This window comes from Mesocricetus auratus, unplaced genomic scaffold (genome assembly GCF_017639785.1).
Source record: "Mesocricetus auratus isolate SY011 unplaced genomic scaffold, BCM_Maur_2.0 Super-Scaffold_100007, whole genome shotgun sequence".
NCBI lineage: Eukaryota > Metazoa > Chordata > Mammalia > Rodentia > Cricetidae > Mesocricetus > Mesocricetus auratus.
The window spans coordinates 10,733,016-10,760,287 of NW_024429191.1; the positions used below are offsets into that span (position 1 = coordinate 10,733,016).

The 27,272-nt window shown below is 51.4% G+C and overlaps 1 protein-coding gene across 9 annotated transcripts; it reads right to left on the reverse strand.

Moving 5' to 3' along the window:
• Window positions 1–595: 595 nt before the first annotated feature.
• Window positions 596–27,244, reverse strand: Capn15 (calpain 15). 9 transcript variants are annotated; one of them, XM_005081558.4, is made up of 13 exons: window positions 26,941–27,238; window positions 14,902–15,190; window positions 6,121–7,576; window positions 5,385–5,593; window positions 5,106–5,289; window positions 4,815–5,038; window positions 4,086–4,211; window positions 3,852–4,004; window positions 2,865–3,026; window positions 2,559–2,785; window positions 2,287–2,453; window positions 2,029–2,207; window positions 596–1,955 (listed from the first exon to the last, which is right to left on the reverse strand). In XM_005081558.4, exons 2-13 carry the CDS (start codon window positions 15,075–15,077, stop codon window positions 1,778–1,780), a joined length of 3,441 nt encoding a protein of 1,146 aa, XP_005081615.2. In that variant the 5' UTR covers window positions 15,078–15,190; window positions 26,941–27,238; the 3' UTR covers window positions 596–1,777. The 9 variants fall into 9 exon arrangements, 7 of the variants coding, with proteins under 7 accessions (XP_005081615.2, XP_040604307.1, XP_012977180.1 ...); XM_040748373.1 differs by having other exon boundaries at window positions 2,287–2,785; window positions 5,445–5,593; window positions 26,941–27,240; XM_013121726.3 differs by having other exon boundaries at window positions 2,287–2,785.
• Between the last annotated feature and the right edge of the window lie 28 nt (window positions 27,245–27,272).

Below are 27,272 nucleotides of genomic sequence, written 5' to 3' on the forward strand. Positions count from 1 at the left end.
GCTTTAATTGCTTTCACATTCGATGGGCTGGCCTGTGACAGGCCTCTTACGCAGTGCACTCTGGCCGTGAACCCCCAGCCCCCGCTTGCCCAGGGGCATCTTCTAGCTCCTGAAGGGGCCTGGGCTGCTGGCCAGAGATGGGCTGAGAGGCTTAACGTCACCTGTGATATGAGATGGGCCCAGCCTGCACCAAGCCGGGAGGGGACACAGCACACCAGCCAAGAGAGCAGCAGCTACAGACCCACTCACCCTCTGGCTCCATCTGCTCCTTCTTGGTGACTGATGGATTCAGACAGCCTTCATCCCCCCCAGTGCAGGAAAGAAAAAAAAAAATCACTTGCACACATGTTGTCCTGCCCACCATGTTGGTCCTACCTGGCTGTGGGGCTAAAACCCTAGGGTCTGGCTCCAGCCTGTCTCACCTGGATACTCACCAGGAGTCTGGCTGACCTTGGGCAGAAGTGAGAGTTGTCACCCCACAACCCCTGGTAGTCTTTTGCACAGCTCTAGCCAGGAGACCCCCACACCGGCCTTTGGAATAGCCTGTTTTTGTGTGTATAGGGACAGGGAGGGTGACAAAAGACTGAAAGCTCCCTTACAAAACAAAACGCTTTTATTTGGTCCTTGGAGCCTGAGTGGAAACGGCCTGTGGAGTCATCGAACAAGGAAGGGACTGATAGCTGATAAAATAGTCTCTGTGTTCGAAGAGCTGGTCCTATTTACAGGGTTAAAAATATTCACAGCTCGGAGTAAAAGGAGGCCCAGAGGGGAGGGGAATGTTTCTCTAGATATAAAAACCCTTGCAAGCCCCATGGAGGCAAGGACAGTGGGCATGCGAGCTACCCACTACCTAAGGGGTTGCAGGACAGTGGCAGCCAGGTGGGGGGCCCAGGAAATGACTCAGGCGTCCATGTGGCAGATAAGGGCTCTGATCTTGACAAGCAGCTAGGGGAATGCTGGGAAGGTGGGCAGCTTGGCTCCCTCCTCCAGGGGAGGGGGTAGCCAGTTACACCTTACATGTGCCTGTGATGGGACTGGGGTGGGGGTGTCCTTTGTGGACAGACTGAGGCCATGGGGCAGTGCTGATTGTGGTCAGGGAAGCTAAGGACAAAGCGCTTCTCCAGACAGCCGGGCTGGGTCTGGTTCCTGACCTGCCACCCCATCATGGCTTCGATCCTGGCAGGTGCTCCAGGAATTGCATAGTGTTGCAGGAGGGGCAGCTGTCCCCAAGCCCTGGCTGATGGCCACCAGGCATCTGCTTCCTGCAATGTGCCACTCATGTGCCAGGGCTATCAGGACCCTGCTCATTAGGCAGGGAGCTGGGCTTGGGAACAAACCAAGGGGGGAAGAAGTAGATCGGAGTCCCCACAAAAGGCTTGTCCAGGCTCTCAAGGCAGGATTATGGCCTCCAAACCCCCAGATTTGGTTCCATGAACATATATCTGGGCTGCCTCTCTATATCAAGTGACCCCATATTCACAGGGAAGGGCAGCCCCATTTGGGTCTTGGCCACCTGAAGCTGTCCCCAGGGCTCAGGATAGAAGTACGGGAATGAAGTCCACCCGGCTCGAGGTATTCTGCATGGCAGCTGGGAGGCCTGGTGGGGGGTGGGGGGAGGGAGGCCCAGGGAGGCTGCACCCTGTAGCCGGTGGCTCCCTGGGCAGGGTCCTGAGATTCTGGTTCAAGCATCCTCCATTGGGGGTCTCCCTCATAAAGTGCATGTAGGGGAGGGCAGGTGGGTGGATCTGCACATAGCCCCTGCCCTAGGGAACTGTAGTCATAGTGGCCGGGGTCCATGTAGACCAGCCACATCAGGTGTGAGTGGGGGGCTGTGGGTACCCCTAGAGGCTGTCCAGTCGCTGAGGAAGGCCTGGGCTGCCTTGCGATGTGCCAGGCGGTGGGTGATAGAGAATCCGGCATTGCCTTCCAACTGGGACAAGATCACCAGGACCTGCCTGCAGGAGAGGACTGATGAGTGCCAGCAGGAGACCAGGTCCTAGGGTGGGGTAAAAACCAGCAGGTACTCACCTGTGCAAGGGTGGTACACTGTCTTGGGTGCGCAGGCTGCCACGCGTGGATACCACATTGAAGCTGTCGGTGCAATCACACTGCACGTGCAGGTAGGACTTGGGGTGCCGGTTTTCCACTACCACGATGAGCCCCGCCCAGCCATGAGTCAGGTAGTAGCAGGTCATGCCCTCTCGGCCCTGGGCACAGGCACAGGGTGGGTGGGCCAGGGCTGGTGGTTGCCCACCCGCTGCCCTCCCCCATCAGGACCCCACCCACCTCATGCCGCTCGCCCCGGCTCTCAGTGAGCAGGATGATGGCATCGGCCAGTGTGGTTGGCTGCGCCTCCACCGGCTCCACCATGACCAGCCTGGAGCTGTACACTGCGAGTACGTGGCCGGGTGGCTCGGGGGCACCTCGGGGGACCCCTGCTGAGGGGCTGGAGGCTGTGGGGGTTGTGGATAAGGGAGCCAGCAGCTTTCCCGTGGGTGGGCTTTGGGGCTCAGAGGGTGGGAAGGCGGGTGTGGGCCTCATCTGGCTGGGGCCCTTACCCTGGGCAGGGGGCCCTGGTGGAGCAGGGTTCCAGTGGTTGAAGGCACAGCACACCACAGCATACTCGCCAGGCTCCAGCATGACATCACAGTTCACAAACTTCTTAACAGCACGTTTGCTGTGGGCCAAGAGGCGGCCCAGGCTCAGCCGGCCACCAGTGCCAAAAGTGGCCCGGAACACCAGGATGCACAGATCCAGGAGGTGGCTGTCTACTGAATCCGAGCGCCTGAGGGCCAGAGATAATGGGCTGGGTGCTCATGTGACCATAGCCATGAGCTTCTAGCTTGGTATGGTGCTCAACTTACCTGCTGCCCTCCTGAAAAAGGGCAAACTCCAGTGAGGCACGCTCCAGCACTGTGAGTGCTGTCACACCCACTGGTCCACTGGCAGTGCTTGGGAAACATCCCTGAACCCGCGCCTCCTGCCAATCTGAGTGTACCTTGCAGATGTCCACCGAGTCAAAGTACCTAGATAGTGAGGACAAAGGGCGACTGAGCATAGTGCAGCCCAATGCCCCAGCTCTGGGATGTGACGCTCGCACTCGCTTTCAGCACTCATGGCAGTCTCCCTGCTTCACTGTTTCAGGAAAGGACCTCTAAGCTGGAAACACTTCTCCAGGCGGTAGCCCTGTTGGGGTTTGCATGTGAAGTGTCTGGTCCCTAGCTGGTGGTGCTATTGCACTCAAGAGGGAACTGACCTCATCAGTGGGTGAAGCCATTGAGGAGTAGTACCCAGGCTATCAAGAGGTGGTGACTCGTTGGAGGAAGTAGGAGACTGGAGGTCTGCTCTTTGAAGGATGTATCTGACCTCTTCCTGTCCGTCTCCTGCTTCTCAGAGGCAACGAGGTAAGCAACTTTGCTCTGCCATACTCTTCTGCCTTGCCAGAACTATAGCAACTGAGTCAACTTCATGTGCTGAAATCTTTGAAGCCAAGTAAGTTTTGAGCAAAATATATTTTGTTTTTGAGATGGGGTCTCATATAGCCTAGGTTGGCCTGGAACTCATTATGTACGTCAGGAACTTGGAATCCTCTTGCCTCAGTTGCTGGTGCAGATATACCTATTCACTCCTGCTTTTAAACTGTTCCTCTCCAGTGATAGCAAACTGACATGTTTCCTGAATGCCATGGTGGGGCAAAACAACACACACAAGCCCTGCTTCATATAGACCTAAATTCCTTGTCCAGACCAAGAGCTGCCTTCCAAAAGCCTGTAGCAGCTGGGACACAGACAAGCTGCTTACCTAGGCCAGCTCCCTGATGATCTGGCCATGGGATGAGGGCATCCACGTACCTGATAAAGTCACTATACTCCATCCAGAAAACACCCTCACTGCTGCCGTGTGGCATGAGCTCAGCTCGCAGGTGCCCTGGCCAGTGTGGCCACTCATCCGACCAGCTGCCATTCCAGGAGAAGCGGCCCCATGGGTTCCGGAGTCGCAGGAGCCTGTGGATCACGGGACTGAGAACCAAGACTATGTGCCTTGTGTCCACACACTTGTCCACCCTCAGACAGTTGGGTCCTTACCTGGAGCCCTGAACATCACGAACATCCAAGACGGAGTAAGCATGGCGGGGGCGCAGACCCAGGCTCTCGTAAGCCGCATCATCTACTTTCATGTTACCTCCCCCGCAGGAGGCCCCCATGAGGAACCTGTGTGGGCAGAGTGACCCTGGTTGATGAAACAGATGAACAGCAGGGGAGACGGCCCTTCTTGAATGTGGGGGTTATAGTCTGGGACCCATGTGATACATGCTTTCAGGAAGTACTGGCCCACTCTGGATGGCTCAGAGTGCCTGGGCTAGAACAAGCTGGTTTCTGAAGGCTTAGGCCTGACATGGTTGGTGGGCAGTAGCACTGCCCAGGTTCAGTCGGAAGCAGGGATTTTGACATCCTTTCCCAGGCCTAGGGCTTCTGTAGGCCTTGGGAAAGGGGTATCAAGGTTTACAACACTGACTGGGGTGACATGCCTCAGTTCATCTCAGGGTCCCTCTGTGGACTGACTCATGCCTGTCTTTTCCTAAGTGGGACATAATGAGACCTGGGCTCTCCCCATGTGGCTACTTGGGGCAGGATATAGCCTTTTCAGGGTGGCTACCTAGAATGGAGTACTAGCTGCACTTCCCGGCTATGCTAGCGGCACTGGAGCACCTTGTTAGACACAGGCACAGTCAGAGGGCACTGCCCCCAACTTCTCCCACCACTCCACCTCTTCTCTCCTCCCAATGCCACAGACCATGGCAGTGACCGCCTTACCCAGCCTCCTTAGAACTCAGCATTTTGGCCCAGATGAGGTCAGTGTCAACAGGTTCCTCTCGGGGGTTAGTAGAGCTGACCTGCAGTGCCAGGCTCTCACAGGGGGCACCGGTGAGTGTGGCCAGGCCTTCAATGGCACGCCCTGCCTGGAGGGCAAAGTAGGAGCCGTGCAGCTTGGCCAGCGCCTTCTCAATGAGGGCTACCCACAGCTGCTTCCGCTGTGCCTGGAGGAGGGATCAGAGTCATAGGCTGCCTGGCTTCCTGACCCTGCCTCCCGCCTTGTTGTCCCACCTGTGAGAAGAGCAGGAAGCCAGCCTCATCGCAGGGCAGCATGTCATCCACCAGCACCGTTGTCCACGTGCCATCCTTGCACAGCCGCACCTGGTAGGCGCCCTCTGCACACAGGCTGCGCGTGACCATCACTCTCTCCACCAGGTCAGGACGTTCAGCCAACACTGCCAGTGCACTCAGGAACCTGGATGGAGCCAGGCAACTATATAACATGTCCAGAACTGGGCCAGTAGCCTCCATCCTCCCCTAAGCCTGTCTGGCAGGAACCTGGAGCCTCACCAGCAGTTCCCCAGCAGCCCCTGTAGGATGTCAGAGGGCCTCAGGGTGTGGAAGACTGACCACGGAGTGCCGTGGTCCCTGAAGACAGAGCAGTTGATTTCGTGGGGCCGCAACCACTGTTTCACTCGTTGCTGGACGCTGTCACCCACTGGGAAGCCGACAGATGCAGGCCCGGGGGGAAAGCTGTCATCCACAAAGTTCACACTATTCTGCAGGAACCACGGCCGGACACTCAGGCTGGGCAAGGCAGCCCAGAATGATTCCATTCTACCTTTTGGGGAATGACCCCTCCCTCCCAAGAGAGCTTTAGAAGGTTGGGGTGGGGTTCTTGCACATTAGACCAAGATTGGTGCTAGGGCAACTCTGATGGTTTGTTTGAAGGGCTCACCATCAGGACAACCCTGAGTGGGCATGGGGACACTGCTGGCCAGTGGCAAGCAGCCACAGTGAGCATGTTAGCCTGGGAGGATGGCACAGCTCCAGCTAGCTGCTCCTTCAGCTGACCCAAGGATGAAGCCACCCAGGGTTCAAGCTCTGCAGCTCAAACAGAGCTTTAACAGGGCATGGTGCCCTGTGTAGGACAGCCTCATTGTGTCCTCATCCCTCTGTGGGCTCACACATGGGAGGTCTGGGACCCTCTTAAGGCATGTAAGCTGAGGGAGCATAACATGGATAGTGGAGGTAAATGTTACCTGGGGCTAAGCTGGCTCTCAGCCTCAGAAAAGAGGCTACTTACCTCTCTGCAGAAAGCCACTATGTTCTCCCAGAGGGCCTTGGCCTCGCCCTCGTCTGTCTGCCTCCGCTTCTCCACATGCATGCTCTCCCTGCGCCTCAGGGGTGCGGCCCCCCGGCACTGGGTCACCAGAAGTTGTGGTGTATGGCAGGCTGCACAGTGCTTGGCCCGAGGCGTGTTGATCAGGGTGCAGGCAGGGCAGGCCCATTGGCCCAGGCGATCAGGCAAGAGACGGGCAGCCTTGTGTGCTGAGGGAGCTCGTCCACAGCAACCAACACAGGGGCCGGGCTTGTCGGCACCACAGTCGGGGCAGTGGGTAGGGGGTTCACTGTGCTCCTGGAAACCATGCAGCTTGGACCCACCACACGCTGAACACCTGGGGGCTGTTGTGGGGTTCCTAAGTGTGCACCTGGCGCATGACCAGGTGGTGAAGTCAGGGCTGGAGGGGCTGGCAGGTGTGTAGCGCACAGTGTCTCCAGTCAGGTCAATGACATCACTGCACGACTCACATCGGGCAGGGCTGCTCTCCGGGGCCTCCTCCTCCAACATACTTAGTCGCTTGCCTGACAGCAACTCGGCTAGGCGGGAGGCCCCAGCTACAGCTCTACCAGGGCCCTGTGGGGGCCCTTTGGAGCTTGTGGAGGTCGAGGACTGAGCAGCCTCAGGCACAGGTGGCTGAAGCTGAGGGGGGACCTCTCGGCGGCTTCTGGGTACAGGGTTGTTCTGTAGGGTGGGTGAGAAGGGGCTGAAGGGTAGTACCCTAGGGGGTTCCTGGTCAGTGGAGGTGAGTCCCTGGCTGGTAGAAGGAGAATCAGCCTCAGCACCTTCCCCAGGGAGGGTAGGTTGGGATGGAGCAGGAACAACATGGAAGCCAGTAGGGGCTACAACCTCTGGAACCACCAGGGCCTCTGGGGGGATGCGAGGCAATGACAATTTCCGGGGTCCCCCACAGGCAGAACAAGAGCTGGCCACTGGTGTATTATGCAATGTGCAGCGCTGGCATGCCCAACCACTGCCAGGCTCTGCCCCTTCCCCTTCATCTTCCTGTTCCTTTTCTTCTTCTTCCTCAGAGTGCCTTCTGGCTGACTCCATGGCCACTAGGCCTGCTGTCCGCACAGGGCCTGCTTCCTCCTTGCAGTTGCCCTTTGGTTCCACCAGTATGGTGGGAGGCTTGGGCAGGACCCCATTGATAATGGGCAGCAGAGGGGCTCCAGGAACAGGCTCTGGGGTAAAGCCACACACTTCGCAAGCCTCTTTGCCTAAAAAGTTCCGGAATGTACACCGTGCACAGGGCCATTTCTGTTCCTCTACGCTGAGCCGCAGGATCTGGTCAAGATCTGGCTTGTGCCTGGGGGCCTCACAGATGGAGCACTGGCGTTGGCCGGCAGGGTTCAGGAAGGTGCAGCGCGCACAGGACCACTCCCCAACTGTGGCCATAGACCCAGGAGAATGTGTGTGGCTGCAAGGGAAGAACCTGATTAGTGTGGTTCCTTTGACGCTTAAAGTCACAATGTTCCATGAGCAACAGGACATCACTTGTCCATGGAGAGTGACTGGGACTGAGGGAGATGCTTGCCTGGCTCCAGAGTCTGCAATGTGGAAAGTGTGGCCAACATAGAGTCAACAATGTTCTGTTCTAGAACATGCTCAGGAGCGATAGGGTGGGAGTGGCCATCAGTTAAGAACAATTTAAGCCTTTGCCTAAGGTGCATCCTCATCCATAGGTACCACGGGAGACTCCTTGAGCCCCAGTTCAGGGCAGAATCAGAGCCCGAAACTGGGCATTCAGGCCTGCTCCTTATGAGTGTGGCACACTCCACACCAGGGTGGCAATGAGTACTGGAAGTCTGTGTGGATCCTTCTTGGAAAGGTGACAAGAGTACAGCAAGGATACAAAGCAGACAGACACAGGGTGACCCTGGATGGAGGTTCAGGTTATGGGGTGTGCACCTTGCATTATCCTAAGAACTTGGCATACGTCTGGGCTTTGGGACAAAGACAAAGTACATGGAGTGAATCTCTGCTTGTGCGGATACGGGTTTCCTGGGCTCCTGGTCTGACTGCTTGATCCCAGGATGGGACCCTCAGGTGGATGGAAAGGGTGCTGGGCTCCATGACAGGGCTCAGCTGCAAACACACCTCCATGATACCCATCTTTTGAACTGACCATAGGTGTTTTACCTATACAAAAATCAATTGTTTTTTACAATGAAGCACAAAGCTTATACTTCTAACCTTTGGTTCAGGTAGAAGGAAAACACCCCCTCTTCAGAAAAACAAAACAAAAAATAGTTCTTTCCTCCAAAATATGACTTGCCTGGGGGTCCAGAGTTGACTCTGACCCCACCTGTGTAGGTTGGGTGGTCCCAGGAGACAGGGAGAGAGGAGTTTAGGCTCATGTGGAGAAGCTGTCGAGCTGCCCACAGCCTTGCCCACAGTGGACAATGCCCAAGTAGACAGAAGGGGCTCTGAGAGCCCTGGAGATCACAGGACCTCTCTTCTGATTCCTTTACTTGGAGAGAGCTCATGGGTAAGGACAGAACACAGTGTGTGCCAGCAGAGAGGCCGCCCCTGACACCTCTCTCATACGAGAGCACTACTGTCTCCACCTGCACGTCTACGCCATACGACAAGCAAGATGGGCAGCCCAGAGGGTCCTGGTGGGCCATAGTGAGTTTGACAGGTCACGTCCCAGGAATCTCCTGAGGGAAGTCAGTCCTCATGAAATACTCCTAGGGGACTCTTGGGACATTCTCTGATTCAGTCCTAGGCTGCTGACCGTACAGACTGAGAAATGTTGTGATAGCCAATTAATGTTTACTGCCAATTTGGCTGGATTTGGAATCACATAGAAGACACACCTATGGCATTATCTTTGAAGGTGTTTCCAGAGAGGTTTAACCGAAGAGGGAAGACCCACTCTGTAGTTCATGCAGGCCTCAAACTTACGGAGATTCTCCTACCTCTTTCAGTGCTGGGATTGATAGTATGTCCCACTACACCTAGCCCAGAAGACCCACTCTGTATGTGAGCAGCACCATCCCACAGACTGGTATCCTAGATTAAATATAAAGAGGAAAAAGAGGGCCAGTAAATCTGATGCCCTGAGTTTGACATCTGGGGACCCACATGATGGAAAGAAAGAACCAACTCTCATAAAGTATCCTATGGCCTCCACAGGTGAGCCATGGCATGCATGCATGTGCGCACATGCAACATAAATTAATATTTAAAAAAGGAAAAAGGAGAAAGCATGAACCTCTTTGCTTCTTAACTGCAGACAATACAATCAGCTGCCTCATGCTCCTATGGCCATGCTTTCCTTGAATAATGGACTATATACCTTCTGTGATGGTTTGAATGAAAATGACCCCATAGGCTTATGGATTTGAATACCTAGTTAGATTTTCTGCAAGGCCTTGAGAAGGCACAGTGCTGTGAAGATAAACTCCAAGATGCAATGAACACCCCATGACGCTGGAAATGCCAGGACCATAGAATGTCTGCTGAGGAAAGCTGCAGGAATGGAGTAGAGCTGGTCTAAAAGAGAAAGGCTATATGTGGTGTAGATAGCAGAAGTGGAGAATGGGATTATTCAATGTCGCTGGATGATGTCACAACAAGCCACTGTTGCAGAATTTGGGTTTTCAGAATTCTACCTTGCTATGCCCCATTTCCTCTCTTTAAGAATGGGGTATGCTTACTCTATGTCATCATATATTGGAATTAAGTAAGTTTCATGGTTAGGAGACTGACTTGAATGTTGGCACATGACTATAATCCCAGCACTCTGGAGGCAGAGGCAGGTGGATCCCTCTGACCCCTCTGAGATAGACCTCTGACTCCCACCAGCAAACCTTCTCCCTTTATGATGGAATATGAACACACAAAAACTGTAAGCTAGCTGGGCAGTGATGGAGCATGCCCTTAATCCCAGCACTCAGGAGGCAAAGGCAGGCATATCTCCATGAGTTTGAGGTCAGTAAGGTCTACAGAATGAGTTCTAGTACTATGAGAAACCCTGTCTTGAAAAACTAAACACAAAACAAAAAACTGTAAGCTAAAATAAATCCTTATTCCCTTAAGTTGGGTTTGTCAGGATATTGTGTTATAGCAAGGAGAAAAATGACTAATACAAATTTCAAAAATACTACAGAGGAAGTCCAGGTGCTCATTCATATCAGGCAACAGCCAGGGTGGCCAGGGTCTGGCTTTAGCTCAGCTGAACCTAAAGCACGGCCGTCATCTGGGATGAGAGGTAGATAGGGGAACCACACCGGAAACTCTTAGTAGACGAGCCAAACCAGAAAGACTCCATCTGTAATATAGGGCAGCTGCAAACACAACAACATCTAAAGATCAAACTTGCTTCTGGAAGTGGGTCAAATTGGTCAGAGGCCACGCCATGGGTCTTCTGTCACCAGAAAACCTGTCAAGACCAAGGACTCTTAGGGTGATTATGGTCATCTGTGTGCTGTGAACCTCACAGGGCAGGACCCATAACCCATCACCCTCCTTGGTTCACTTGGCTAATGCCCATAGTCCATGGCCAGTCCTATATTGCAAGGCCTGGGAAGGGACCCAGTGCTCAAGACCTGAAGTCCAAAGGCAAGGCCAAACCACCACTGCAGTAAAAGCCTGTGCAGAGCTGAAGGCCCAATGCAATCTGCATACAGACTTTGGCAAAACCACTGAGGAAGTTTCAACACGAGGGCTGGAGTGTCACTAGGTAGCAGAGTGCTTACCTAGCATGTATGAAATCATAGATCCAGAAGCAAAAGGAAATTAAGAAGGGTTTTTGTACTTGATTTTCTAGAATTCTCAACACAAACACTCCTACATCGCGGCACATGAGCTCACAGAAGTAATTTCAACCCTTCAGGACACTGGCTCACAACAGAGAGCACTCTGAGGCAACTGCCAGAGAAGTCCACTCAGAACACCGCTTTGTCCTCAGCTTCCTGGGCATATCAACACTCAGACCTCATGCAAAGGAAGGTGACAGGCTCCAAAGCTATAAGAGTCTACCTGAGTAACCAGGAAGTGAGCACCCAGGGGAGCGAGAGGTTGCTGCCTCCTACTGTGGTCTTGGCAGGAATCTTTTCTCTCTTAGGAAGACCCAATAAAACTACTAATTAGGCCACTAAAAGATGGTTGCCCCTGCCCAACAGAGTAGTTCCTTCCATGTCTTACCCTTGCTAGTTTCTTATCCCTAATTTGTGCACAGGGTAGACTGTCTTGAGGGCCTATATAAGGGTGAGGGTAGTGTCTCCCTTTTCAGGGAAATGTACCAGGCTATTCTCCTGGGCTGACCACAGCCTGGCCTGCTTAGCCTTTCTGTATGGGTGTGTCCTCCTTGCCTATCCCTAAGCAGCCAACACCAGAATCAACTGTCTACTTATTAACCAGCCAGGTAAGGCTAGATGTAAGCTCAGGTGGTGTGAGTTGCCTTTTTATCCACAGAATGGATGTTATCCAAAAGGAGAGCACCAGTTATACTGGGGTGCGGCAGTCCTGAGAGATATGAGGAGCTGCTATGGCTGCTAGTTCTCACCCCATGCTTCTCCCTGCCCACCTAGCTAGTGCCCTATAAGTGCTGGGGAAAGACTGTTTTCCATGCTTGTGTTGTGTTACTTAGGTGGGAGTGTACTTACATTATGTGGGGAAGAAGTCCTGAAGGGTGGCCACAGAGTAGTGTCACTTCCTGCTTTCCTGCCATTGGTCTAGCCCAGTAACCCTCTGATGTCCATCCCCTCTCTAGTTTTGATATGTATAGATTCTTCCAGATCATTAACACTGTTTATTTCTGATTCAACTTGGATGCCAGCTGCCTACTTAAGTCCTAGGCCTAGTGAGAACTAGTACATATTGGTGACATGAATTTAGGGGAACGGCCTGGCAGAAGACTAGAGTAATATGGAGTGAAGACACATATACATGCACACACATACATAAAATCTCATGTGTATGTGTGTGTGCTGAGTGTATGTATACATACCATGCACATGCTGCAGCCCCTAGAGGTCAGAAGAGGCACTGGAATCCCAGGAACAGATTTCCAGATGGTTATAAGCCACAATGTGAATTGAACCCAGGTCCCTGGGAAGAGTGTTAAGTGGTCTTAACCACTGTGCCACCTCCATAACCTCCCAAATCTTGTGCCTTTACTTTTGTTTTTTGAGACAGAGTCTCACTCAGCAGCCCTGGCTGGCCTGGAACTCACTATGTGGACAAGACTGCCTCAAACTCTCAGCAATCTTACTATGCCTCTTGCCAAATTCTGCAGCTATAGGTGTAAAACACCCCTCATGCCCCCCAAACTCACTTAAAAATCAAACAACAATGAGGGCTGGAGAGATGGCTCAGGGGTTAAGAGCACTGACTGCTCTTCCAGAGGTCCTGGGTTCAATTCCCAGCAAACACATGGTGGCTCACAACCATCTATAATGAGACTTGGCACTCTCTTCTGACAGGCAGACAGAACAGTGTGTACATAATAAATAAATCTTAAAAAAATCAAACAACAATGAGCCCTGAGCTTTCACTTACACATATGAGCTTAGTAAAACATAAAAGTAGGAGCACCATCCACCCAGGTGACATGTATATAGTGACATTCTCTGCTGGGGCACTGCTTACTGACACAAGACTGAGAAGATAAGCCCAACACATAGTCTCAGCACACAAAGCCACAGTATGGGCTTAGCAATTCTACTCAACTTTTTTTCCTTAGGAGAGACATCCATACACATATACACAGACATATGAAAACATGAGATGTTCAACACTAACAGCCATCAGAAAAATGCAAATTAAATCAAGTAAAGCTCCACTGCACACCCTGCAGGATGGTTAGAGTCAAAGACAGATGACAGCAAGCATTATCAAACTCAGGGACACCAGAAGCCTGCCAACACTGTTAGTGGGAATGTGAGTAGGCCAACCCTGAGACAGCAGCGCTTCTCAGATGTTGTGTAAACTCACCACAAACACAGTAGCTCCAGACCAGGGATATACCGCAAACAATTAAACACATGCCCACATAAAACCCTTAGCAGGAATGTTCATAAAAGCTAAGTGGAAATAATACTACTTATGAGCAGACATGCCAAAGGTAGCTTATTCTCACAACAGAATACCACTGAAGCATGTAAAGGAGGGAGGTCAGTCCATGCTGTAATGTGGGTGAACCTTGAGGACAGTATGCCGAGTGAAAGAAGCCAGTCAAGACACCCAGGCCACATGTGACATCTCTAGAAAAGGTAAACCTACCAATAGGAAGCAGGTTAGTGGCTACCGGGGGCCAGAGCAGGGTCAGAATGACTACAAACAGAATCTCTTTCAGGTTCAAACTCATTTTATAAGGATGTTTATTCAAAGCTATGAACTGTTTGAAAATGACCTGAACATACACTGATAACAGGTGAGTTTGATGGTGTGTGTGGAGTTTTAAGTTAACTTGATACAAGCTGGAGCCATCTTGGAAGAGGGATCCTCAACTGAGAAAATCCCCCCACTATCTGGTCTGTGGTGCAGTTTCATGGTTGATAGTAGATGTAGGAGGGCCCAGCTTACTGTGGGCAGTGCCACCTTGTATTGGTGGTCCTGGATGCTGTAAGGCAAGCCGAGCAAGCCACGAGGAGCAACCTAGCAAGCAGCACTCCTCTATGGCTTCTGCATCAGCTTCTGCCTCCAGGTTTCTGCCCTGCGTTCCTTCAGTGATGGATTGTGCTGAAGAACTATAAGCTGAAATAAACTCTTCCCTCCCCTAGTTGATTTTGGTCCATGGTATTTTATCACGGCAATAGAAAAACTAAGTCAGCATGTAAGTCATATTCTGAGAAAATTGCTAGTTAACACTTGCATTGGAGGGTTTGCCTGCAGCATCTTGTAGTACTAAGGGATCGGAGGTACTGTAATGTCTTCAAGCACCACATTCACTTGCCTGAAGTCCCTGTCATACTTCTGCTTGTTCTGTCTCTCTGTACCTTGAGTTCCTTGAGTCTCCCAACCCTACAGTGACTCTGCTCTACCAGACACATACAGTCTCAGTGCCTCCTTCCAGCATTTCCTAAAGGTCACTTGTCTGCCAGCTCAGATCTTGGTGTTAAAGGCACCTCAGAAGGCAGTCTCTTGTCTGTGCTCTCTGCCCAGCTATCTTCTTATGCCTGACAGATGGGCAAGTGAGCTGTTTGTAGAAGTCATAGCCATGTTCTTCTCTGGGTAAGGAACAGATCAGAGCGTTATCTGGGTCTCTAGAACAGAGCTACTAGGTCTGCATTTTCTCTGAGGTGGAGGCCTGGATGTTTAGGGGTTGCCAGATACCCTTCCAAAAGGAAGCTAATGACATGCATGACCCCTGTGGCTCCCCACAGCCAGAATGGCATCCCTAGAGGCAGCTATACTGGAGCGTAGGTACCATAAGCTCATAAAGGAAGCAATGTTCAATTCTGACAACTGTGAAGCATTCTCAATGCATGCCAGCTACAAGGGCTGAAGTCATCAACCTCCCAGGGAGGGGATCTCCAGACAGCCTTCACAGGAACTCAGCAGGCCCTGGGCAAGTACTGCTCAACAGTGGGCCATAGCAGAACCTTCCAGCCAAGATCAGCAATAATTCAGGATTAGATCAGCTCCTGTACCTTTAGGGGGAAGTGAGTTGCCAGAGAGCACTGATAAACAGAAACCCCTGTTCTGAGCAGGCATCTGTGCCAAGGAAGGACACATTGAAAAAGAGGTCTCCTGCTTAAGACCCCTCAGGGTTGCCCCTCCCCACCTTCTTACCTTCGGGCCCGGGGACGTGGGTGCTGTCTGGTGACCAGAGCACTTCCCCAGACAGTCTCCCCAGGGCCGCTCCTACACCAGCCAGCTGCTGCCGGGGGCCCTGGGTAGGGTGGCCCCCCAGGGAAGCCGTGGTCTGACTCCGTCTCGGCAGCCAGGGAGGAGGCAGAGCTCCCCATGGCCCCCCTGACAGTGGCCACGTAGAGAGCAGGGCCTGGTCACCTCTGGCCGGTGGCACACGAACGGAAGCATGGAGAGAGGAGAGTGCCCACACCGGAGAAAGGGCAGCCGGCTGGTCAGTGACACAACAACAAAAATAAACAGAATAAAAAGAGAGAAGAAACAGCGTGATTCACACAGATGAAACTCTAGGCCCTGGGAATTTCCCAGCATGCCAAGTAGCCTGGGTACACAAGGGGAAAGTAAGGTTCAGGGACCTAGCATGACTGTGAAGAATTCAGCACTTTAGGGAAGGTAGGCCAGAAGGCCAAAGGCCAGTACCAAATGGAGCAGCAGCTCCCTGACCTGCGGCACATTAGGGTTTCAGGGTTATCATCCTAATCTGAAAGACCCACCATCCCTCTCAAACTTGTCTCTGGTCTTCAAAGGGGTGTTATTTCTCAATTAGGAGAGCAGTTTTACCTCATTACAGAAGAACCTATCAAGGAGACATTTAGAATACGGGAAAGGAAAAAAACAAAGGAGCAGAGGGTACAGTGGGATGGTACTGGAAGATCTAAGAGGTCAGGGTCAAATGGTGCCATTAAAAGGGCCGCAGCTGACTGTGTAAATACATACACTTATCAGGCAAACCCTAGGCCTGGAGAATGCCAGGGAACCTGAAAAACTCCATGCCTGGGAGGAAGAGGGTAGGCTGCTTGTGCTGCCGGGAGAGCCATTTTACACCTGCTGGCCAGGAGGGCGTGGTCATGAAACCAAACAAATCTGAGTGTGATCCTCAGGACAGGGAGGACCTGGCAGTTGGGAGACCAACACACATAGCATAACTGGGTGTATGTTCAGGTCCCCCCTTTGGCCTCTAGGTTAAGGTGTGTATCTATGATGGGGTAGGTCACAAACTTATCTTGGTTTCAGCAGTTCCTACCCCTAGGTTTCCTATCACCCACTGACAGCACTCTCTCTGGCTTCTGAGTAAGCCTCAGTAACGCTGACTTTGGTAATAGGGTATAGATGAGGGGAGACTGATAGAAAGAGCCAAGAGGCACACCTACAAAGTACTTTGGGCTCAGGGGACTGCCCCACATGACAGGTAACAGTCTGGGGAGGACCTCCAAGAGTCAGCACTTGACACCTGAGAGAACTACCAACATCTAGCCCAACTCCTCTCCAACACACCCAGTCACGGGGCCAGGTAGTTCTGCAACCTCTCGCCATGAGGTTTCAATCAGGACCAGCTGTTTTTCCCATGAAGCAGCATTTCCCAGCCACTTCTGAGTTAGCATGTGAGGGCTGCTTTTGCTAAGGGACTGGCCCTATTGGCTTGGTGACCTGGTGAGATTTGAAAGCTTTTAATTTATACTTTGAAATGGCTAGAAAACAAAACAGTCTGTGTGATGGTGGTGCACACCTTTAATCCCAGTGCTTGGGAGGCAGAGGCAGGTAAGTTCAAGGCCAGTCTGGTCTACAGAGTTAGGATTTTTTTTTGTTTTGTTTTCCTGCCCCCTGAGACGGTGTTTCTTTGTGTAACAAGCCCTAGCTGTCCTGGAACTCACTCTGTAGACCAGGCTGGCCTCAAATTCAGAGATCCACCTGCCTCTGCCTCCTGAGTGCTGGGATTAAAGAAGTGTGTCACTACTGTTGGACCAGAGAAAGAAAGAAAAAAAAAAAAAAAAAAAAAGGAAGGAAAGAAGGGAGGGAGGGAGGGAGGGAGGAAGATGAACCAAAATGTCACATATACACCCCCCTTTTCTGGAGACAGGGTCTCACTATGTAGCCCAGATTAGGTTTAAAATCAGGACCCTCCTGCCTCGGCCTTCCAAGTGCTGTGATAACAAGTGTAAGCTACCATGTCAGGCTTGAAATTCACATTTTAGCGTCTACAAATGGTTTTGCTAGACAAGGCTGTGCCCATTTATTTACATGCTGTCTGTGGCTTCTCTCAGAGACCACATAGCACAAGATGCCACAAGTGCTCCCTGACTGTTCCTTTAAGAGGGCTGGCTGGCCCAGACCAGACCGTACAATACCAGGTTCAGGCTTCCTGCAAACTAGAAGAAGCACAAAGAACTAAGTGAGGGCTGGAGATCTGGCCAGAACCCACAGTGGAAGAATTCCCAAAACTGTCTGCTGACCTCCACATATGTGTGTACATATTCCCTGCCCTCCACAATGATGATGCTGATAACAATACAAAAACTGAAAAAGAACATGTAGAGTTGGGTATGTGCCCATTTGTAATCCAGCACCAAGCAGAAGAATCACAAAATTTCTAGGCCAGTCTGGGGTACATACTAAGACCCTGTTTCAAAAATGAACAAAAAGGAAGCTTGAGAGATGGCTCAATGATTAAGAGTACTTGTTGCAGAGGACCTGGGCTGGATTCCCAGCACCCGCATGATGGCTTACAACCACCTATAACTCCCGTTCCAGGGGATCTGACACGCTCTTCTGACATCCATGGGTACCAGGAACACATACATGCAGGCACAACATTCATACACATAAAATAAAACTTAAAAAAATACCCCATAAAACAACAAAAACAAAAATCAGGTAAAGACTTTGGCATAATTTGTGCAACCTAACATATCTAGAGTGTTGTCCTCTCAGGGCGTTACTAAGTAATCTTAGCTAATCTCACACTTACTGCCTTTGACTGTTTTCACATAGGGTCTTACAATGTAGCCTAAGCTGCTAGCAAACTCCTGATTCTCTTGTCTCAATTTCTACTACATTTATAGGTATGGCCATGGCACTTAACCCTGATCAAGATCTTGAGATTGTTTTCTAGCTCAATATACACGCCACTTCATGGGACTCAGTAGCCACATGTGCTGATGGCTTTGTATGGGGCATCGGTGAACTGTTGGTGGCAGGATTCTGCTCAGCTGTCAAGCAACACATGTTCCTATCTATCAGTCCCACATTGCAATGGTCACCAATATACCTGCCTCTCCTGTGGTTCTGTCAGTGCCAGAACCACCCCCCAAACTGATAAGCCCTGGCATGGGAGCTTCCTCTTCAAGGCCATCCCAGTCTACAGAATGAGTTCCAGGACAGCCAGAGCTACACAGAGAAATCCTGTCTCGAAAAACAAAAACCGACAACAAAAAACAAAACAAAGAAAAAGCCAGGTGGTGGTGGCACACCACACGCCTTTAATCCCAGCACTTGGGAGACAGAAAGGCTGGACTGAATTGGGTACCTGAACCTGTCAAGAAATAACACACCGACAGGTGATGGTGGCGCACGCCTTTAATCCCAGCACTCAGGAGGCAGAGCCAGGCGGATCTCTGAGTTCGAGCCTAGCCTGGTCTACAGAGCAAGCTCCAGGATTGGCTCCAAAGCTACACAGAGAAACCCTGTCTCGAAAAAACCAAACCAAACCAAACCAAAAAAACCCTAACAAACCAAAACCAAACCCATGGCCTCCTGTGAGAAATGTAGACCAGCATTTCTGGTGCACTGCTCTCATGTATCAAACCCTGAGCCCGTAAGAGGGAGGGAACAGTGCTGGGAGCTGGGCTCAGCAGAGATGCCCATGGGGCAGAAACAGCTTACAACATGGTCCTGAGGTGATCTATTGCCAACATTGGCCTTGCCACATTCACTGTAAAAGCAGGCACTATACTCATGGGCTGCCTATCTGCCTCCAGTAGGATTACCTGCTCCTCCAGAAGATACTAGAGTCCTGCATGGGCTTGAGTGCTGTTTTCCCCACAGTTCCTATAACCCCACCTACCTACCCCACCAATCCTGTCCAGAGCCTATCTCCCCCTCCTGTGTGCTTGCTCACTGGATACTTTCCCTGAGCACAGGATCCCTTGGGAGGGTGAGGACAGCACATTCTTCTTTTGCTAAGTGTTCAGAACAAAGAGGAAAGGTAGGCAGGAAGAGCACTGTTCTCAGGAGCTCTTCAGGCTACAAAGCCCCAACCATATCCACTATTAGGGAGGAGAGTCCCTTGGTGTGCTGAGGAGCCTCTGTCTTGACTAAGGGTCACCTGAAAGACAGTCTGGCACAGTCTTAGTACTCTCCTACCCTCCAACACACACACCAGGGAGCATTTGGTTACCAGCTCTTTGTTGGCCTAGGGAGCCCTCTTACCTAAAGAAGCTGGCATCAGTATGTCTCTGCTTGTTTTGAGATAGGGTCTGGTGTATCCTAGGCTAGCCTAAAACAGTAGCTACCCCTGATCCCCCTGTCACTGTCTCCCAAGTGTAGGATTATAAGCATGTGTCACCACACCTAACTGTACATGTGTGCCTCTTGAAACCCACCTTCCTTCTGCTGGCTTTTCAGCACAACTGTAGGCCCCAGCACCTTCTGTAGCCCTGGAGGTTGGTAACTCCACATGTATGGTAGGCAGTTGTGCAAAATTCTACATGCCTTCCTTCTGGGTTCTGACAACTGTACTCAGGGACCTCTGAAAGGGTAGAAGGGGCATCTAGCATCTAGCTAGAGGCCTGGCTGTTTCTCTTGGCTTGGCCAACCCTCTATAGAAGCAATTACCACACCCACGCCACTTTGCCAAGGACACTGGGGCGTCTTTGAGTGAATGAGGCTGGCCCCTCCCAGGTCTCCCCCATCTAGGCCAGAGCACACCAGTATAATTAGCACGTGGTAACAGGCAGGGGCACTGAAGAATGCCAACACAGGTGGATCCAGTCTTTGTTCACATTCTGGTTGCCTAGGCTGTACTCCAAAGAGAACAGGAAGGAGAGGGCTTCACAAGAACATAGCATGGCTCCCACGCTGGGTGGCAGGCCTGAGCCACCCCAAGGGCTGTCCTTTCTCTTACAGGGCTTGTTGGTGGACAAAGCCCCTTCCTACTGCTGAAAGCACTTCACTTGCTCCTCATTTTACTCAGTGTGTGTGCTTAGCAAACACCCTCTGACCTCTGCTGCAAGTCAGGCTATCTCAGGAGGTTGGGCACAGCAAATAGTGATTCTCAGAGATCCCTGCCCCAACACTGTCTCGCTACTTCATGATGTAAGTGTAGCCACACCAGCCTCTACCAAGAGGCAGAAGAGGCAGGGTGCACTAAGGATCACAAGATTTGAGAGATAAGTTCACTCATCCTCTCAGTTCAGGGTTTAGCCTTTCCCACTCCAAGACCTATCAGCCAGTTCCTTCCTTATTTGCATTTGGGAACTGTTCTACTTTTAAATGGGACAGTGGCCTAGATCTGGCCTCAAGGAAGTGGGACTGCCACTGCTCTGAAAGACAAAGTGTTAATTATCAAGATGTATTAGCATGTCCCCAACCCTGGTGTAAGATGTTCTCTGCATATGCTGAGTGCAGCTGGAGAATATCCACCCAGGGCAAGCATGAGAGACAGGATGACGCCTGCATGGATTCTGCATGGTATCCTGTCAGTCAGGAGGCCAAGTCCTAATGATAACATCAACAGCCTCTCTGTTGTCTTCCGTTTCCACTTCAGCCCTGAAGGGCTCTCTGTGAGGTGTTGGCCATGACAGCCCACCTGGAGTGATATACTTCGTACATCTCAGGTAGGACAGGCTCACAGTTCTTCCTCATGGTGCTCAGGGCTGGAGGTTGGGTGGGGACCATCATGGCTCTCACAAGCCATAAAACCTAAGGGTTGCAAACCCACTGTGAGGGTCCCTTGGAATAACCTGTCTTTTTGTTCCACACTGCCTCAGCCTAGTCAGGACTTCCTGCCCAGAGTTCCCCAGGACTTGTGGAATGCCTTGTTTCCAGAAGGACAATCTGGGGATATTACCAAGCCAAGGTCAGGGAGACCTTGTGTTTCTAGGGCTCTTGGTATATGAAGTACAATGTCTTCCCATCTCCCCATTTGGGAGTACCCTGAGCAAGGAGCCCAACTCCAGTGAAATAAGAGTAGAATGCGTTTCCCACACCAGTTGATAGAGTACCTACCACACAAGCCCCTCCTCTTGGTAATTTTATGAAGGGTCATCCTCTCCCATTTTAACTGCAGTAACCCCAATATCACTTCTCTCTTGACACTGTGGATGGCAAGAGAGGGCAGCAGTCCCAGCCCCACCTGGCAGCAATAGCTATGCACCACACCTTAGCACTGTACCCTCTAGGGCAGGAGGCAGTCAGTCCAGATGTGAGGCCAAGGATAAACCACTGCTGGGAAGCAACTCCATCAACAGACAGCTAATATTAAGGCCAGCTCCAGAGAAATGGCCTGGGGATAGGAAGTGAATCCTGTCTTCAAGAAACTGGGCTAGGATCTCCCCCAGGGGAGGACTCAACCCTGTGAGAACTGGCTGAACAGCATTCCCTGAAGACAAGCGGAGTACCTCTACAGGAAAGGACCATTTTCAGCTCTTTGAGTTGCTTTTTGACCAAGATACCCTATAGTGTAAGAACTCCATGTAGAAGCTATTGGCAGGCCATGGGAGAGACATTTCAGGTGGTACATCCAGGAGGCTATGAGGCCCAAGTGACAGGACCAAAGCCCACTAGAATAGCTTTCCCAAAAACAGTTTCTGCAAAGCCAAAGAACCCAGCTGGCAGAGCATAGCAATAGACTGGTCACCAGAGAGCAGTGGCCCAGAGAAAGGGGTTCCTCTCTCCCACCTAAGCATGTCAACCCTGCTGCTCTATCAAACAAGCCAACAAACAAGCCATAGCACTTGATACCTAGCTCACCTGAGGCCACCAAGATGATGAGATGCCAATGTGCCCACACCTGGGTTGCTGCCCTGGGAAAGGACCTCTGAACAGGCTGACCACTGCCGTACTCACCAAGACAGCAGGCTCCTCCTGTCAGGGTTCAGACTCTGGGCAGGAATGGCAAATGCAACCTTTGGGATTATCTGCAGGAGTCAAAGTCCTGCAAATGAGTCTGAGTGGCCATGTGGCTCAGGCCCTGCCCTCTTCTGCAGTGCTATAGTGAGAGCCTCTTGGAGAACTTCAGTTATTGCCCCACCTAAGCATATGCTGCCCAGGGACTCCTTTCCTTTAAACAGTTATGTCTGTTCCATAACCACAGGGACAACATGGTTTTCTGGCTCTTTGCTGCTGTTGTCACAGGAACCAACTTGTCCCATGGCAAACAGGCCTGTGGCTAATCCTACATTGGTAGGACAACAGAGGGGATTATTTGAGATCTTGTCTTGATATTCTCAACTTGGCTCTGCCCTTTGGCAGAGTTCATCTCCAGGGCCACAGATCAGCAGTAGTTGGCAAGGAAGCCTAGGCTGTCTAGGTACTATCAGGGAACTGTGCCCAGGTTGGGGCAGGGCTCAGGGGAACAGCAGAGTGCCACCAAGATTCCCTAGACTCAGGTTCTGGCACTATTCAGCCATTCCAATTGCCAACGGGTAACCACCGTTTCAAGCTGCAGAGCTCAGCTTCTCTCAGTACCTGCTTACGGCAGATAGTGCCTCACCAAGCAGGATACTCTTGTGTCCTCATCCAGCACATCCTTTCTGGGCCATCACTCTCTACCTGCACACAGGTACAAGCTGAACTCATAAAGTGAAGCAGAGATTCTACTGAAAATGAAAATCTAAGGGCCAAGTGTAGGAAAAATCCTTAGGAAGAAGAGTGTTGTCCTAACCCCTTCCCTCTCACTCTCCTAAATGGGAAATGAAGCCAGAATACATTACAAGGTAGTTCTCAACCCTGAGTTCTAAATTTTTTCCATTTTTGCCAAATACTTTCTGGTCTCCAGCTCCAGACAGAAGCAAAAAACCTAAAGCTGGAGCTGGGCATCGTTGTGCACACCGTTAATCCCAGCACTCAGAGGCAGAGGCAAGTGAATCTCTGAGTTCGAGGTCAGCCTGGTCTACAAAGGATAACCAAGGCTACATAGAGAAACCCTGTCTCAACACACACACACAAATTCAGAACAGTAGTGGGTCTCCAGCTGTGCGCCTGTTCAGAACAAATGAGACACACTGATCCTACTGAGGTGAACTATAGCAGTTCTTGTGGCTGGGACTTTGCATCTGGCCTCTGAGGCAAGGATAGTCTGAGACATCTACATGTTGGCCTTCTAGACAGGGAAATGGTCACTAAATAGTCTTCTGTTTCTGGAATTGCACACTACCTTCAATACACGTTATAAAAAGGGAAATTATAGTTTTCAAAATGGTACTGCCAGAGAAACAAAGGATTTCAGTTTTTAGTTCACAAGTTCAGTTGTTGTTTAATGTGGGACACAACTTTAAGAGAAAAGGCAGAAGGGAGCCTGGTGGTCTTGCTGCCAGCAGAACAAGGACTATGAGGCACTGAAGCTCACCACAGGATCAGCAGCATGAGGGGTCATAGCATGCCTCTCAGCACTCCTTCTCCACCGAGCTCTGGCCTTTCCACATCTGCAGAAGAGCAGGGGCTGTAGAACTCACTGATTTTTTTTTACCAAATGGTGTACAGTCAGCAAGATCAAGAAAGGGACAGAAAGTCTGAAGTTCTTTAAATCCAAAGGGCAACTTTTTAAGAACCATGGAGGAGGGCATGGGAGCACCCTCTATAGCAAGGAGCACTCTGCAGTCTTCTCGTTCTGACTATGAGGAGCAGGGATGGCTGCACCTTGACATTTTCAAGCAATAACTATCAACATGTTTTTCTTCCAGTATCTCACAGCTCTCTCCAAGCCCGTCTTCCAGCTAACCCACCTGGGAAGTAAGGAAGGCAGTATCAGGGAAGCTGAGACATGGGGTATGCATTTGTCAGTACAAGAAGGTCGAGGCCAATGCAAGTATTACACTTGGTTTCCTAACATGGAGACCTGAGCAAGCCTGTCCTGGTGCCTAGTGAATGCTTACAGAGGGTTGGCTGCATCACTGGTTTCCCACACGACAGTTGTGCAGAGGAGTACAAAAGAATAGTCAGAGCCGGGCGTTGGTGGCGCACACCTTTAATCCCAGCACTCGGGAGGTAGAGGCAGGCGGATCTCTGTGAGTTCGAGGCCATCCTGGTCTATAGAGCAAGTTCCAGGACAGCCTCCAAAGCCACAGAGAAACCCTGTCTCGAAAAACCAAAAAAAAAAAAAAAAAAAAAAAGAATAGTCAGACAGTCCAGTACCTTAGGGTCCCGCACTATCATTCCTGTATTTCCACACTCCAGTAGAGCACTCCTGTTCTATAATTCCACCCCTCAAAACAGTTTGCCTAGTAGGACTAGCCAGGGAGGCAACATGTTGCCCACATCAAGATGCTTTTTGGTCCACTGTCACAAGGTTTTCACACAGCCATGCCATGACCCACAAATCATGTGGCTGAGCAGGTCTCCAAGCACAGCCTCAACCCTCAGCCTCCTCTGCCTCCTTGCAGTGACACTTATGCAAGGCTGGCAAATTCACTTTTCAGACTGAGAAACAAGATGAGGCCAGTTGCTGTTCCCAGAGACGACATGCTGCCCTTTTAGATCAGGAGATCTCTTCAACTTTAGAAGTCAATTGACCCAAGGCTACCAAGGGTCAGCAGCCAATGGAGGATGCTCATTGGCTACCTGCTCAATGTGGGGCTGGACTGAGTTGGGTACCAAGACCAGTCAAGAAATAACACACACACACACACACACACACACACACACACACACACACACACACACACACACGGACAGGCAATGGTGGCGCACGCCTTTAATCCCAACACTGAGGAGGGAGAGGCAGATAGATCTCTGTAAATTCAAGACTAGTCTGGTCTACAGAGCTAGTTCCAGGACAGGCTCCAAAGCTACAGAGAAACCCTGTCTCGAAAAAAACAAACAAACAAAAAATAATAAATGACACACACAGGACTTGAGTAGGGGGGACTCGGAGTTGGGGTGCCCCCATAGACTCCTAGGGATAAGCCAGAATGACAGAGGTATAGGGGTCAAATGGCCCAGACAACCAAGACATACTGGGGATGTTTAAAGGCCAAACGGCAGAGACTGCATCCAACCTGAGGAGTTACGAGACTAGTTAGAGCTTCTGGTACCAGAAGCTCATGCACTTCAGGATGCTCTTGCTTGTCAGGGGACACAGACAGTATGAAGTGGGGACCAGAAGGACAGGGTAGTCAAGAGACTGCACAGTCAGGAAAAAGAACAATCCCCACCCCTGGGGACGGGTGGGGGTGGAAACAGGAAGTGTCCTTTTGTAGGTCTGAGCCCAGAGCCTTAAGACCATAGCTGTGTTTTTCACATCCAGCCTCCCAGGCCAGGCAGTGTGCAAATCAGGACAAAATAATGGGACAAGTCACCAGTGATCTTGGGTTTCTGTATATGTGTTTTCCAAAGAGCTCAAGGTTTTTTCATTTATCATTTTTTTCTAATCTTTTTTTTTCCATTTAATTTTGCCTTCTCAGCCCCAGCAACTGTTTAGTGCAGTGAGAGGCAGTGCTAATTAAAGACAACATGGCTGGACAAAGGACTACTCTACCTTTCTCAGCCTCTAAACTGATCAGCTCATCAACAGCATATATATGGAAAGTTTTGGGCCACCCAAAGGGCTCTTCTCTCAAGTGCCAACAATGAGAATGTGGAAGGAGAAGAGATTCAGAATCAGAACTCCACCTACCCAACCTCTGACAACTGATGTACTACAGTCTCAGTTTCCTCATCTGTAAAATGGGGCTTACCTGTTTTGCCCCAAGGCCTGGACAATGTACAACAGGGGCCAGAAAGACTTGGGAGTAGGCAAAGCCTAATAGTCAGAACCAGAGCAAAGCCTGGATCCAAGGATGGAGAGCAAAGGAACCCATCTCTTCTAGGAGACAAGCTGAGGCTGTGGAGTCAGGGCCTGAGACACTATGATCAGCAGGGGTTCTGATAGTGAAGTCACTATAAAGTTGTACAGTATCTGAGTCTCGGATCCAACAAGGTTTAAATCTGTATTCCTCGAGGTCACTGGCCTGTCTGCCATTCAAAACGTTCCAGGGATTCTCAGATGTTGGAAAAGAAATGTTTGCATCTCTCTGGAGTAGAAAGGATTTCAAAGGACGCAGGATGAACTATACCACAAGGAAACAAGGTTGCTGTTCATCAAGACACAATTATCCTATACTACAGAACTGTGGTTCTGAAAGCATCCCTGACAGCCTGGAAGCTGGGAGAAACTCAGAGGCAAGCTCCACATCTGTGATTTACTGCTCTCCACACTGGGACAGGGGAAACTGCCACTGGAGGAGCAGACCTCACAGTTCCTTACTGAGGAGAGGTTCTTTCTGATGCATGTATTGCTGAGCTGCAGGGCCAACCCCAAACACACACTAAGGTTCTCAGGTTCTGGGCCTGGGTGTTTATAGAGTCCTGAAGATCAGAAAGGTATCCTGTTTAGAGTCTAGGTGTTTCACGGTCCTGTTACCAGTGTCTAGTAACAAACTACAGGCACTCCAGGGATCCTGAGGGCCAGCGCAGCAAGGGCCATCTGGCCACACAACAGGGTTCCCAGATCAGAACTGGAAGGGCCCTCTTTTCAGACATAAAAAGAAAGAAAAAGAAAAAAGAAAGGAAAATCCCTCAGCTGTCAAGGGACCACTCTAACTTTCCCGGGCTACTGACAGGCCCACAAAAAATGAAGTGTGGGATGGGAGGGCACACAGGATGCCCTGCGCGCTACTCTCGCTGATGCCCCAGGTAGCTGCAGGTTTCTGCAGATCGTGCGTCCACTACGTACACCCTGATACAGTGTGGGCCAACGCTTAGTCCGGGACAAGAGGGCACTCAAGGACAGGAAGGCACTGAGGGTCGCCTGCATCTGAGGTTCCTGGGCTGGCCTCGAGTGACCCATACGACCAGCACCCCCCCCAGTGCTTGCCACAAGCCACGCTGCTGCTCCCAAGGCAAACACGAAATATCCGAGCTGATGCCCGGAGGCCGAGCTCTTCGGAGTCCTAGGCCGGCTGGCCCACCGCCTACCGTGGAACTCACCTTAGCGAGCCGGCGGCGCCTCCTCAGCGCTCGCGGTCGGGCTGGGCGGGCGCGGCCCTGATGCCGGCCCTCCGTCGGTTGACCCACAACTTCTACCGGAGGGCACCAAGGCCCCCTTCGCGCCCGCCGCGATACTCCGCCGGCTTAGCGCGTTTCGGCCCCGAAGCTCCAGTCTCGGCCCGGCAACCTTACGCCGCCTCCGTAGCGCCCGCCGTCCCGCCCGGCCCACCCGGTACGCCTTACGCCTCCTCCGTAGCGTGGCGCCCAGCCGGGGCCCGCGGCTACGGCGCGTTAGGGGCGCACGCGGCACTGGGAATCGCGCCGGGACTACG

Excerpts from the sequence above, each read along its gene's own strand:
- Capn15 (XM_013121726.3), bottom strand. The coding sequence starts at position 15,077 with ATGGGGAGCTCTGCCTCCTCCCTGGCTGCCGAGACGGAGTCAGACCAC. Across the intron at positions 5,039-5,105 it reads GCTTCCTGCTCTTCTCACAG|GCACAGCGGAAGCAGCTGTG; the intron begins GTGGGACAACAA and ends TCCCTCCTCCAG. Across the intron at positions 2,786-2,864 it reads CTTTTTCAGGAGGGCAGCAG|GCGCTCGGATTCAGTAGACA; the intron begins GTAAGTTGAGCA and ends TCTGGCCCTCAG.